The 13,668-nt window shown below is 43.4% G+C and overlaps 1 protein-coding gene across 5 annotated transcripts in view; it reads right to left on the bottom strand.

Annotated features, from left to right (window-relative positions):
• MAGI3 (membrane associated guanylate kinase, WW and PDZ domain containing 3) overlaps positions 1–13,668 on the bottom strand; it is a 75,423-nt gene that overhangs the window by 36,202 nt on the left and 25,553 nt on the right. For all 5 annotated transcript variants that reach the window (XM_087761591.1, XM_087761592.1, XM_087761589.1 and 2 more), the window contains exon 2: positions 970–1,086. In XM_087761591.1, coding sequence (XP_087617717.1) covers positions 970–1,086 — 117 coding nt within the window. The remainder of the gene's footprint in view (positions 1–969; positions 1,087–13,668) is intronic.

The following is a 13,668-nucleotide window of genomic DNA, read 5'->3' on the forward strand; positions in this document are numbered from 1 at the left end:
GACAAACTTTGAAGTTTTTAGCGCAATGAATATTTAAATACAATCGGTGATGAGCCTTTTTAATCGGTGAATCTTTGAGACAAGGTAAAGGATGATCTTGTGATAATTAAGAAATGAAATGGCGCAGAAGGGTGAGAAGCAACGACAGGATATTTGGCAGCTGTCAAAGCGTCCTGTACCTTGACCGGTGCTTTCTATAAACCTCCGCTCGCGGGAGCAGTAACCTTTAGGCACCTCGCTAAAGGCAAGTTAACACCTGTGTTGGCTGGACCGAGAGATGCTAGCAGATGCTCAGAGCAGAAGGGCTGGCATAACTGATGAGACAGGTCCATCCAGACTCCCTGACTAATTAATTCTTGCTGTGACACTAAAGTCTGTCCATGCGCTGTTCCCTTCATCTTCTTCTTGGGCCACGGATTTGCTCTCCGTCTTGCCGCCACCTCCCTGTACTGTCTTCTCAGGGTGAGCGAACAGCAGTTCCTCTGTATCTTCTGTCATTGCAACCCTTTCTGCACATAATCTCTCCTGCAACGCTCCTTCCAGCTGTGCTACTCTGCCTAACGCATGCGACCCTCTCGAGGTCTAAGTTTCCTCTTTGTGCAAAAAACAATACATTGACAAAACTCAGGACGTGTTTGCACTGCTTGATCACGCTGAGGAAGGTCGATCTCCCATGGTGGCTGTGGTTACTCTAACAACAACTGACAAACTTGCGATGAGTAAAACACAAATATTCCTGAAATACTCTGAGCTTCGAATGCTGAAGTTTTCGCTGTTTTGTCAGTCCAGATTGGCCGTACCTTTTCATTGCAACTTAAGATATGAAACTACTCTAGCAAAGCCATTCACAGAAGTTCCTGCTGCAAGGTAAAACTATAAACCAGATCAGGAGAGAAGGCATTTAAAACTCTCAATTTACGTGACGGTTAGCAGGGACAGATCAAATGAGGCTGATCTTTACATACTTACAAGGGATGGTTCTCAAGTAGAGATTGTCTCTGATCACTTGCTGGAGTTTATGGTCTATCGAGCCCTTCTGGAACTGAAGGCTCAAGTAGTGGCGCAAGTCTTTGTTGATGACTTTTCCTTAAAAAACAACAAACGAGAATAACTTGTAAAAATTAAGCAGGATCTTGCAACAAGAATGGCATTTCATTGCTATAAACATTTCAAAAAAAGAAAGCAGCAGAAAGAGTTGGGTTGTTTTAAATGCAACAACCTGAATGGAAAAGCCATTCCATGCTACCAAAGCCCGACTCTGCTGGTGTAAATTGGCACAGTGACTTTAAGCACAGATGAGCCATAACCACTCAACCTCAGTATCTCCCACGCAAGACAGTGACAATATTCTGGAATTGTTCTGAAATCAATAAAAATTATTATAATACAAAATCTATTACCAAAAGACTCTACAGCCAGGAAACTGCTACAAAATATAGCAATAATATTTTCTATTCAATTTACCCCTACTGGTTAGGCCCCTGAACTCAGTATCTTCTCACATGGGAATCTGCATTCTTGATATTATAAAAAGAAAATATTTTCTTTTTAAAAACACTGCATGATAGAAGAGGGTTTTTTTACAATTATTCCTTTGCAATACTTCTGTCAGGTATCATTAGCGAATCTGTCATATCACTAGATAACCATGGCCCCTTCAGCACACAAATAACTGAGCTCTTGTATTACTGCTTCATCCTTCTGACAGAAGGGTACACAACAATCTTTTGTACCCTGTCATCTTCCCAGAAAGCACATTAAATAGGGTTCAGTGACCTTGATAAATTTAAGTTACGTACTACAGCAGAACATTTGGGGCTTTAGGGAAAAAGACTCTTAGTCTTTGTCTTCAAAACCCAACGTAGGAGATGGCCAGCGCAGGCGTACGCTGGCGCACCACAACAGCAGGAACAAAAGCTGGCACACACAACTGCTCCTTTTCAGTTACGTCAGCAACAGGTTACAAAATGTATAAGCTTGCCATAGGAGTGATTCTGACGGAGCCTCCGAAGCCTGCTGAGGCCAGCTGCTGAAGAGACCACCTCAAAAGGCCCAAGAATGAAACAGGGCACAGACACACATCAGTCTTAATGCAAAGCCCACCTACACCTTAAACCGAGATTACTGTGCTTCCATGAAATGTCAAATTTGGAAAAAACCCAACAAACCAAAACCACCAATACCCAAAACCCCCTTCCACCACCACTAACCGCATTTTCCCAAGCATGCATCACTGCTGCGAAGTCAGCTGCATGTTTTGGTTTTGGCAAGTTTATACTTTCCCTCCCCTGTCTGCCAAGTCAAGGGCAGATAACACCTTGTACACGTCTCAAACATCACCTCGGCTACCACCATACGTTAATGGCAAACCGTGCTTCAATTTGCACCCTTTTCCAGCAAAGCAATGGTGTGCTGGAAAGTATTTACAGGTGACACCAAGATTACCTATCAGGCCTCTCTTCATAGAGGTCTGTGCTGTCCATAAATTAACCAAAACCCAAACAAAACCACCCTAAGCCCCCAAGCGAACAAAGGAAAAGCCCGCCACACGCACGCCCCCAGGAACACAGCCAGCACAGCCAGTGCTTAACGTGAGCCCTGAGCTCCAAATGAAGTCCATTTCTCACCCTCCTTTAACGCTGTCATTTATTTAAAAATTACATCCAGAAACACAAAAAGCATTCTACAGCATAGAGAGGACACCACGCTACAGTCCTCGCGGCTTTCCGGGAGTTATACAAGTGAAACAGTAATTCCCACTAACATGGGTGGGGTGAGCAGCATCCCCCGGCCCCTGACTCCTTCCCAAACACGAAACCCGCAGCAACTCCGCAGCTCCCCCGGGCCCAACGCTCTCTGTTGTTATGACAGCGAGCCCCAAGCTCAATTCCCTATTTTGCCATCATGAGCTGTTCTTTATAAAACTTTGGATTCGCTTTCTGCAGCATAATGAGCAAAACATGTCATGGAAAATGAAAACAAATGGTGTAATCTCCAGCAAGAAAAATATTTTCCATTTGTTACTACAAATCACTTTATTGTTTGTAGACAAGATGGTTTCTCAACATTAAAAAATGTTTTACCACTAAAACGGTTCATCCATCTCCCTGTCAAAGCCAGATCTATAGCACTGCACTTTTAACAATACAAGCATATTTCACTTAGGCGGATCAATACACACATATTTCACTCGGGCGGATGAATCTGGTCGTTAGCTATGTTCAGAGCGTTGCATGCCGGAAAAATTTGGCAAGAGGTGAAAATCTGTACTGGATATAGAATTACAGACACTTTATTTGTTCACTCGTCTTACCCTCTTCATGTTTAAAACTTTAAAAGCTCATAAACCCTTTTCAATAAGTATTAACTTAGTCCAAAAAAAAAGTAAAAGCAAAGCTGCTACTAAGGATACGCTGACATCGAGGGGTTAATCTTAACATTAAAACCTTAAAGATTGGACTATACTCTGAGACCAAGACGACTAAATAGAAGATTGAAACGATTGCCTGGGGAAAACAGAAGACAGACAAACAAAACAGTAGGCAGAGAGAAAATGACAGAAAGTCACATAGAGAATGGTGTGCATTAGAAAGCAGAAAAATAAAGTAACAGTGAGGATGCTTTAGGCAACCTCCAGAGCTTGTTCTTACGCAAAAGCCAGATATTTCCTCCTTCAGGAGCTGAACATGCTCCTTTACATTGTTTCACGCAAGCTTTTAGGAAATCCTCATGTATCAGACTCCCCGAAATGAGCTAATAAATGTCAGGTTAGTGTTTGTTGTGCTGCTGAGCTGTCTCTGAAGGATGACACACGCAACACAGGGACCAGTCAAGAGGAATGAGGTACTTTATACCATTCAGGTTCTGCAAGATGAACAGGCACAAGCATCTTGTTTTCAGTTTTAATTTAAATTAACCACAAAGGAACTGTTTCAGTGAGGATATGCACACTGCAGTTCAGTAAGGAAAACTAAGTGACTGCAGAAGAAAAAAAGGCTCGAGTACCACTGCAGCAAAATACAGGGCTGTGAAGGACAGAGGCAAGTATGAGTGACAGAGACACTGCAAAAAACCGGTAGCAGCTTTCATTTCTATTGTTACCCCACAAACCGCAATGATAAAGTCGCCTTTGCTGCTGTACCTAAGCAGGACGAAGACAGCTATTTATACATCCAACCTGTCATGGAAACGCTAAAGTATACATATTGCAATTACAAACAGATGAGTATTGCCATGGGGCTACTAGACCTCAACACAAAGAAGTCCATTTCTAAAAAAGCAACGTTGGTAAAACAGCAAAGCTCGAAGTTTAAATATGCAAATAAATTCTAAGAATTCAATCTGTGAAGATTTTATGCTGCTGCCCAATAATGTCACAAGTACGTCTGGCTAATGCTGCCAGTACATGGAGTATCTGTGACATCCCCCACAAATCGCTCTGAAGACCACGTGGAAATTCTCCATTTCGTTTTGATGCACATTTTATGCAGACAGACATAGGTGACAACTTTCCAGAGGTACGGCACACCACACTGACTGCACCAGGCGGGGAGCTATACTCTGAAGTTTCCATGCCAACACCTCCCACAGACTGTGGCATCTATAAGCTAATAAGGAGCTGCAATGCTGATGGACGAAGGAGTACATGGCATTTTTCTCTCAAACTTTTCGAAAAATACTTTTACTGTTAATTATAAAAGCAATTTTTCTAAGTAGCAGTTCATTAAAAGCATGCTACTTTCCCATTAAACTATATTATTCATTACTAGGGCTTACACTTTCCTTGCTGCATTTAGCACAAAAACATATTTTAAGGGAGCAGATGTGAAAATGGAATTGCATTCCCTCATTCTTGGAGTAAATTTTTAAAAAGCCTGTCTGCAGTCCCAGTGTGTTCCACTGTCAAACTAAAGGGTAAAAAAAAAAAAATAAATTGAAAAAAACCCGAAGCTCATGGCAGGCAGGGGCGGCAGCTGAGGCCTTTGCCCAGGGCAGGCGGGAGGGCGTCCTGGGCCGGGGCAGGACAGGGGCAAGGCCGGGGGTTCGGGGGGGAACGGGCCCCGCAGGCCCCGCTCCCCCCGAGGCCTGCTCCCGGCCGGCCCCGCTCCCCCCGAGGCCTGCTCCCGGCCGGCCCCGCTGCCCCCGGGCCTGCTCCCGGCCGGCCCCGCTCCGGCTCGGCGCAGGCCCGCGGCCGGGCAGGGCGGCAGCGCGGAGCCGGGCCCGCGGCCGTCTGCCGCCACCTCCCGGCGCAGCCGGCTGCGGGCCCGGGCGGCCCCGCTGTGCCGCCGGCCGAGAGGGGCCCGCCGCCAGGGGAGCTGCCGGGGAGGCGGCCTCGGGCCGGGCCCCGGGGCCAGGCCCCGGCGGCGGGAGCGCCGCGGATCTGCTTGGGGGTTTTGAACGCAACTCCCAGCTTTCTGCCACCTCCCCAAATCCCCTCAGCCCTCCCCTCCCTAGGCTGACCTCGGCACTGCTGTCCAGAGGGCTTTTTAAGCATTAAAGAATGAAAAAAAAGCGCAGGTTAGATACCGCTACACCATTTTGTTTTCTCAATGGGAACAAAGCAGAGGAGAAACGTAAACGGAATTCGGTAACGTAAATTCAGAATTTCATAGATGTAAACAGCATTTCATACCCTCCAAGGTTACGCTCGGCTGCGTGATGTGTTACATAAGCCGTGGTTGCAAAAGGCAACCCAGAACATGAAAATGCCACGTGAAACACACGTTAAGGGCTAATAAAACAGCTAAGTGGCTTTGCTCAAAAGCGGCTAACTAAAATAGGAATTTTCAGGGTTGATCAAGTGGAAAACAGTTACTGTTTAATTAAAACTAGGCTATCAATACATAAAGTAAGATCAAGTGATCTTTGACGTGACTAAGCAAAAGCCATTTAAAGAAACGTTCAGCTACACAAAGCAGACACGTTGCATTAGGAAACCAATGTTCTAATTAGTGTGCAACACAATAACTTTATGATATTTTCCTCAGCAACTCCTCACATACGATAACTGAACAGAAGTTACAGATCCGAACACATGCATTCACTGAACACAATAAATTATTTCTAAAAGCATGCAAGAGAATCAAAGAAAAGATGGAAAAGGCCAGCAGTTAACACAGCCTTCAGTACTTGCGCTGCGATGCTGCCCACCTAGCAAATACACACCTACATTCTCAGTACAAGAAACATGTGGGAGGTTCAAATTATTTCAATTAAATTAGAAAGAGACAGCAACATTTTGAGAACGTCCGACCCAGTCAGCAGGTGCGGTTTTGCTCAGCTTGTGGGGCAGAAACATCGATGGATTACTGTGCAAAATTCTGCTTTTCCTTCCCAGAAGAGGAGCCAGCAGCCCGGGGACCGCCGCGGAGGAAGGCTGAGACCGACAGCACTGCTCAGCAGCTCCCACCAAGGAGCTACGAGCCCACCAAGGGCTCCAAGGACACGCTCCCACTCAACACCTCCCTGTCCCTCTTCCAGGTAATGGAGGCAAGAACCTAAGTTTGGACTCTGCCTGTTGCAGAGAGGAGCTCCCTAGGAAAATTCAGACCAGTAAGATAGCCGAGATGATGACCGCATCTGGGCCAGCGATCCGTCTGGCAACAGAGATCCTGGTCCTGTTACGGGCTGAGCTCCACTCAAGATGATTTCTGCTTATTCACTACGTAAATTCTTCAAAGAGCAATCAAGCTCACCATCAGGCGAAGCGTTACTTTCTAGGAGACAAGGAATAAGAAAATCGACGTGTTCAGTTCTCAGGACTCAATAAGCACCTACACGCCATCCGCGATGAGAAGCTGCTTTGGACTTAAGTCACTGCAAGGAGGCTGAAAAGACCAAAAGCAGATAGTCATCTCAGGAATGTGACATGTAGGCTTCTGCTCATTTGCCTTTTAATGAGACTCAACCAGCAGTAGGTCCACACTGCTCTGCTCCCAAAGTCTAAATTAATCACATCTTTTGATTGCCAGATCCGACATCAGAAAAGGCCAACCGCTGACTAATTCAGCGGAGATCCTCCGAAGGGCCATAGTGGGCAGGTCTCTGGCTTGGGTACCATAAGGGCATCTTGATTTGCTGTATCGCTGGTAGGTAGCCACATTTGTCTGAAAAGAGAAATCTGTCACAAGACATAGATTTTCCCCCGACAATGAACAGAACAGACAAGGTAAAGAATGAAACTTGATTTCCCAGAACAAACGTGGGAGAAGAGCCAAGTACATTACAAGTTTATTTTTGGATGTGAAATGCAAATGATGTATTTTACAAAGACAAAATAAAAAAAAAAACCCTTAGATTATTAAAGGGCATGAAAAAAAGAGCAAAAATGTATTTTAATCTGTTCTGGCCATACTGACAGACTTCTCACCTTCTCCCTCAACCCCGTATCATTTGTAGAGCTTTGGGTTGAGAGCAGACCAACAGACATCAAGAGCCAAACTCTTCTGAAATTACTGACGCTGTTATCAGCAGAGGGAGAATCGGGGAATGACTTGGGAAAGTTGTGTGGTGAGGGAAGGGCAAGTCCTGAGGATGAGAAGCTGATGAGCACAGATAAAACCGAACTGGACCATTTGCAAATACAGACAGGTATCACAGGAGGCGTTATGATTCAGAATAATGCTGTAGGGAGAAAAGTAGGGAGAAAATATTTTTCAAATACATTTTAAATTCCTCTGTAAGAGGTCTCACAAAAGCTTTCAAATATTCATTAACGGAATCTCACTAAAGCCTGCCGGGCTGTGTGAATTTCCCTCCACTAAATGTCTGCAGAGAATAATAAATTATTTGACTGAAGACAGTTACAGCAAATATATTTTTATTAAGCCATGCTGCACTCAGCAAACTACATGAGTGTCCCCCCCAAAAAAATGAGATGACGTGAAACTCTGCGGACTGGAACCACTGGCACAAGGTTAGAATCAGCTGTGACATGACCGTGGGACGAGCGGAGACAGCCCAGGTTTAGGTGATGAAGGTACACGGACAAGCAAGAGGCTCAGGAACAAGTGGAGTGAACGTGGAGAGGAGAGAGGGGGAGAGATGCGGCCTCGCACGGTGTCTGTGTGCAGAAAATCCAAATCAGTCTCGTTATGCAGTTCTGGAAGTTATTCCAGCATCTGGGGAAAACATGTTATAACAAAGGAAAAAGAGTATTTGAAAAATTATCAAAACTTTCGGGCAAAGGACATTTTGAGAGAAGTCCTTTACACCGTTCTTCCTTTGAGATGAGCTTTTGTGCACAGCCCTGCCAAGCACATCCCAGCTTTCCGAAAGCTTGGAGGAGATTGCTATCCATTTGCTTTATTTTACCATGCTTTTTAATTGCACAGATAAAGATATCTAGGGAACACTAGCCATATGAAAATCATTACCCTCCTGCATGCCAGCGTCCTACGAAGAGATTCAGACTTGGGATAGGTCTTTACAGGCGAACCTGACCTGCTCTGTGTACTCGCAAACTGTCCTGTCCACCATTCTCCTGTGCAATGCAATATGTCCAAAAACTGCACATCTAATAAATATTGAAGAACTATGCAAATAACCATATTTATGAGACTGATTTTACAAATCCCTACCAAATACTCCAAGGCATACAGTAACAACACAAGACGAACCGGTACGGGTGGGAATTCGCAGCGCATCGGCACAGAACGAAGGAAGCGGGACTGCAGGAGACCTCGCCGACAAGCAGCAGGACCTGCCCAAGCAGCAGAGGGAGGAATTTCATTCCTCCAAGCAACACAACTAATCCGTAAACTTTTAACTACAACAGCAAATCGTGGGGTTTTGTACTGAAGAGAAATCATGGTGCAGAGCATTTGCCAATTACCATGCTGTGAAATAAAGGTTGTTAAGTGGCTAAATGTTACTACTGTCAATCTTCTTTAAAGAAAATTGAATTAAGGATCTTTCATGTAGCTGAACTATGGCTGCGTCATTAAAGATATTCTGCAAATTCAGAAAAAGTAAAGGGTAAGTGTGTCAGATTCATCTAATTACATTAACATGATAGATGCAGAACAATTCCTAGAATAATTTACATAGGGTCTATTGTACAGAAAAAAAAATCTCATGGCACTTCATAGCCACAATAATCCATTAAACCAGACTCATTACTAGTTGATAGCTCAAAAATATTAGAAAGGTTTACTTTGAAAGGCTTGTTTCATTGCAGTTTGTTACATGCTGTCCAATAAATCCTTGGTAATACGTTCATATTTACAGAAATTATGGCAGAGATAAGCCTCACAGTATTAATAAATCATTTACCATAGCATCCAAAATACTGGAAGTGTGTTTTACAGTACTTCTGAAATAAATGAAAAACTGTTTCTCCAGATTTGAGAAATAAGGTCGCCCCAAACCTCATTAGAGTATGTACATCCCGCTTCAGTTTGGGGATGATCTTATTTTTGTTAGTAATACAAAATACACTCAAAAAACACCACTAACTATGAGTTTTGACTTTTTAAGGCTACAGATTTAGGAGACTGCTCATCACGGGAAATGATCAAAGGGGCGATCAGCCTTTACAGGATAATGCCTTAAGATCTTCAGTCAAGGTGGTGACTGATTCAGGGAGACAAAGTGTCTCAGTCTTCATTCTTGAACGTCACAGCATACCGTGTTGTACCATTCCCTTGAAATCTTACAGGGTTGGAAATGTTCTACCAACAAACCAGCCCACTGTTGGTAAACCTATGCAAAAATAATTTGGCTTTGTGTTTGCTTAGGAACTTCTTCAGTAAAGCATTTCAAGTTTTGAAGATAACTAAAATATGCCTTGGAAGGCATATCCCCAAACAATCTTTAAGAAATACAAAAAGCATTGGCAAATAATGCATTGTTTATTCTGAAAAACACTCCAAGCTGAGAAGGACAGGAGATGAAATGTAAACAGTGGGAGCCTGTATGCAATCCTCCAGGTTTTTATTTTTGGCAGTATAGAAACAGCAAAGTCAACTGTAACAGAAGCCTCTAGATTGTGAATATCCATGGCTGGGTTCCTCATCTACCATGAAAAAAAAAATATATCTATTGTTTACTGCAGAAGGAAGAAGAAAGAAAATATTGGCAGAACATAGATGGCATTTAGATAGAGTATTTCAGTGCCATTTGGTTGGTATATGAAAATAACACTTGTTACCCGACTAACAATTGCCTCCGTTTGCAAATAGATGCATCACAGTTGGCTGAATCTTGGAAGCGAAGAATAAGGATCCAGCACTGTGAAATCAAGAGGTTTTTAATAGAGGAAAGAAGCATCTTCTTCCACCTACCCCGAGCTCATCCCCCTCAGCTCCAGAGCACGAAAGGTCTGTGGACAGCACGGGGGGACACTGCCCTGCACCCGGGGAGGGCAGCTCCCATCTAACCACGAACAACGCAGCTTTTCTTTAAGCCACCTAAAGGCAAAAAGCATTTAGCTTGCGTACCAGAACACATACTGAACCAGGACAGCATCAGTAAAGCTCAAGTGCAAAGCCCTGGGCCGCCGGGGCTCAAGAATCGCAAGCGCGGAGCTCCTGGCTAACGGGCTGCCCCTTCCCTTGGATCCGCGCCTCGGACACTGCCGCAGCTCCCCAAGGGCACCTGCGGCCGGCTGACAGGCGGCAGGACGGTCACAGGCACCGCTTCGGAACTGCGGAAAAAGTTGTAAATTAAGACCAGCTGCATTTGGAGACCCGTATGTAGGACAACAACAGATAAAGACTCTACTGGACTCAAAAACAAGTAGCATTTTGCAGCAATGCTATTTCAGTGACTCTCCTTCATTACAGCCTAGCGCAATTTGGTGAAGAGGCATTTATCTTTTCATGAAAATAAAGTATATACATTTAGTGGAGTTAACATGAAACAAAACATGCATGTAAAAAACCAAAAAGAGATTAGTACACTGAGAGATGATGAGAAATGTTGGCAATTACTGGTGGACCACACAGTCAGTTCACTATTTTTCACTGAATGCTACTTTTTCTTTTCTGTATCTTGTTACATTTATAGACATGCTCAGCCTATGCATGACTTCTGTGGAATGACAGCAGATGTCAGTTGGTTTTGTGCGATGCATTGGTAGCAAAAAAGCTCACGTAGCCTAATACAATCTCTGCCTACAACCTTAAGGATTTTTAAAATGAAAATCCTTTGAGTGAAGAAGCTCAAACTTTCAGATGCCAGCTTCAAGCATACTAATATCTGATATGGTTATAGTAATATACTGCACGCACACAAAAATCCATTAACCAAGGAAGTACAGTCAGGAGAATTACTAATGGGTAGGGTTTTCTCTGATAACGCCAAGTATTTTAATGTACCATTATTAAATAGGAGAATGGCAAGGCACAAAGAACTGTACAGCTGTTTCTGATATAAGATCAGACACTGAAGGAGATATGAGTAGAACTCAAATAATTTAAAATAATGAATGGGTTTCAAGTAAAATGCAAACATAACCATTTCCTTCAACTTAACAGTGGGGAAGAAAAATGCAAAAGAATTTTCCGCAAGAGAACAGTTTGACCTTTTATATTATATATGGAGACTTTCCACTCCTCTCTTTGACTTGGTATTTTCTTGAGAAGTGAAAAAAGCACTCAACAGATCAACAATCTTTTTCCTATTTATAAAGATTTGCTACATTTTCAAGAGATATTTTAATTCTCTACTTTTCTCAAGATCCTTCACCACACTTCACTGGGAGGCAGCAGGTATCCCACTTAATTCATGGGAAAGATGGAGCATTTTACAACTTTCTGAAACAACTAAGACTCACTGAAGAGAATTTGGTTTTAATTACTGTGGAGTCGTACCTAAAAGCAGAACTATATTCTGCTCTCAGCTCACAGACAGCGTTTTGTTTGATGCTATGACGGTGGCTGGGGGGAAGAGTCGGTGAAGAGCATCTGTGCGGAAAGTCACCCCTGAGACATCACGGTTGATACACCAGATGAAGCCGTCCTTGCGGGTGAGCAGGGAAAGGCATCCTTCCCTCCGGCTGTAGCTGCTCTTTCTCCTCACCTCCACCGCCGCTCTGCTCGTCCCTGTCCTCTTCGCTTTGCAGCAGTCCCCACAATACTCCATCTGCCAAAATGGCACAGGATTTCCATCTCAAATAAGATGTTTTTGCATTGATGATAAAGAACAAGAACCCAGATAAACTGCACCCTGTAAGCCTCTGCGACTGCCAGGTTTAAGACAAAGACAAGGATTTACAGGGATCTCTGGAAAGCTCACTAAGCACAGCCTGGGAGCTTGAAATGCCTCGCGAAACAAAACTTAGATTTGCAAAATCTAGCTGCCTCTCAAAGTAAGAGAGAAACGTAAAGCATGAGAGGCAACAGGTTTTTGACATCACGACAGTCGATGAATACAAACACGCGGGGCAGGACGGAATATGATCTAATCGAACCACCACGCAGGTGATGAAGCCTGTGCGGTGACACACAAACGGGCTCAAACATGTTAAAAGAGTGTGTTACAACAATCTAAAGGGTCAAAACAACAATTAGAATGTGTAATAAGCAAACATGTTCAAAAAATTAAAAATACAGGGCTGTTTTAATAATAGCACTACTTTATTAAGGCTTCCTAATTATGCACTCAATCCCTTGCTGAGTGTTAATCACTGTGCAACTCACACCTACAGAGACTGTCTGGCACGAGTGGTATCTGTCGCTGCAACACTCGTGCTGTAAAGTCAAATGCAGACAGGAGCCATGAAATGAGAGCCCTCTGTAGCGGTCACAGGTTATAATAATACATAAATCATTTACTCTACTCTTAATTGAGCAGACACAGAACTGGAGCACTCCAAAACACAGATTAGTAACCCAAACAATACAGGTGGTTTTCCTGGGGGTAACTATGGCTTGTTTTTCCCGATTTATAAACAATCTTCCATTCATTCCCTTAAATTTACAATGTGAGGGTTTAGTTTATTCACACTAGGGAAAATGATTTACTGAGACAGCAAAGAAACCAATTTGCTCTAGAAAGCACAATTAACATACACAACTGAACAAGATGTTACTTGCGTCCCAAAACTGTTCTAATATTAATGCTTCCCTTTGATAATCTGCAGCTAATGTGCAAATTCAAAGTTACCGACACTTAGTAAGTATTGTTTCACCAGGGATTGCTTCACAAGGGATTCCACACAGGGCACTTGCAGGTTAACCTACTATAGTGTTCAGCAAAAACTGTTTGCCCTTCTGCTTGTCCTAACACACCACCACATTTCAGACACTGACGTACGTATAACACACCGTATCTTATTGCTTAAGCAGCGTGCAGTTCTATAGAATGACACATTTCAGTCACATCCCCAAAGAAAAACGTCCTTGCAGCTGCTCTGTGTTACACAAGCGATTTAATCTGCTTGGGACTTGGCACTGGTTTCCCAGCATAAGGGTACATGTTCACATGCCAAGACCTTTTTTTTTTTTTCCCCCCAGTGTTCTGATTAGAATAGAACTTATGCAAATCATAGACATGTTTATTTTTAGCCTGCTTTCCATAGGAAACAAGACATGCAATTACACTCTGCATAATTTCTAGGCCCACTAACCTATTTCAGTCTGGAGTTTGGCAGAGTAGGAGCCTGACAAAGATACTATATTCACAAAGATGCTGTATGTCTCTTCTCCTGGAACAGGACAAACCTCT

The sequence above is a fragment of the Nipponia nippon genome, unplaced genomic scaffold, assembly GCF_047370975.1.
Source record: "Nipponia nippon isolate SJK-2023a ecotype South Korea unplaced genomic scaffold, ASM4737097v1 scaffold_25, whole genome shotgun sequence".
NCBI classification, from domain to species: Eukaryota; Metazoa; Chordata; class Aves; order Pelecaniformes; family Threskiornithidae; genus Nipponia; species Nipponia nippon.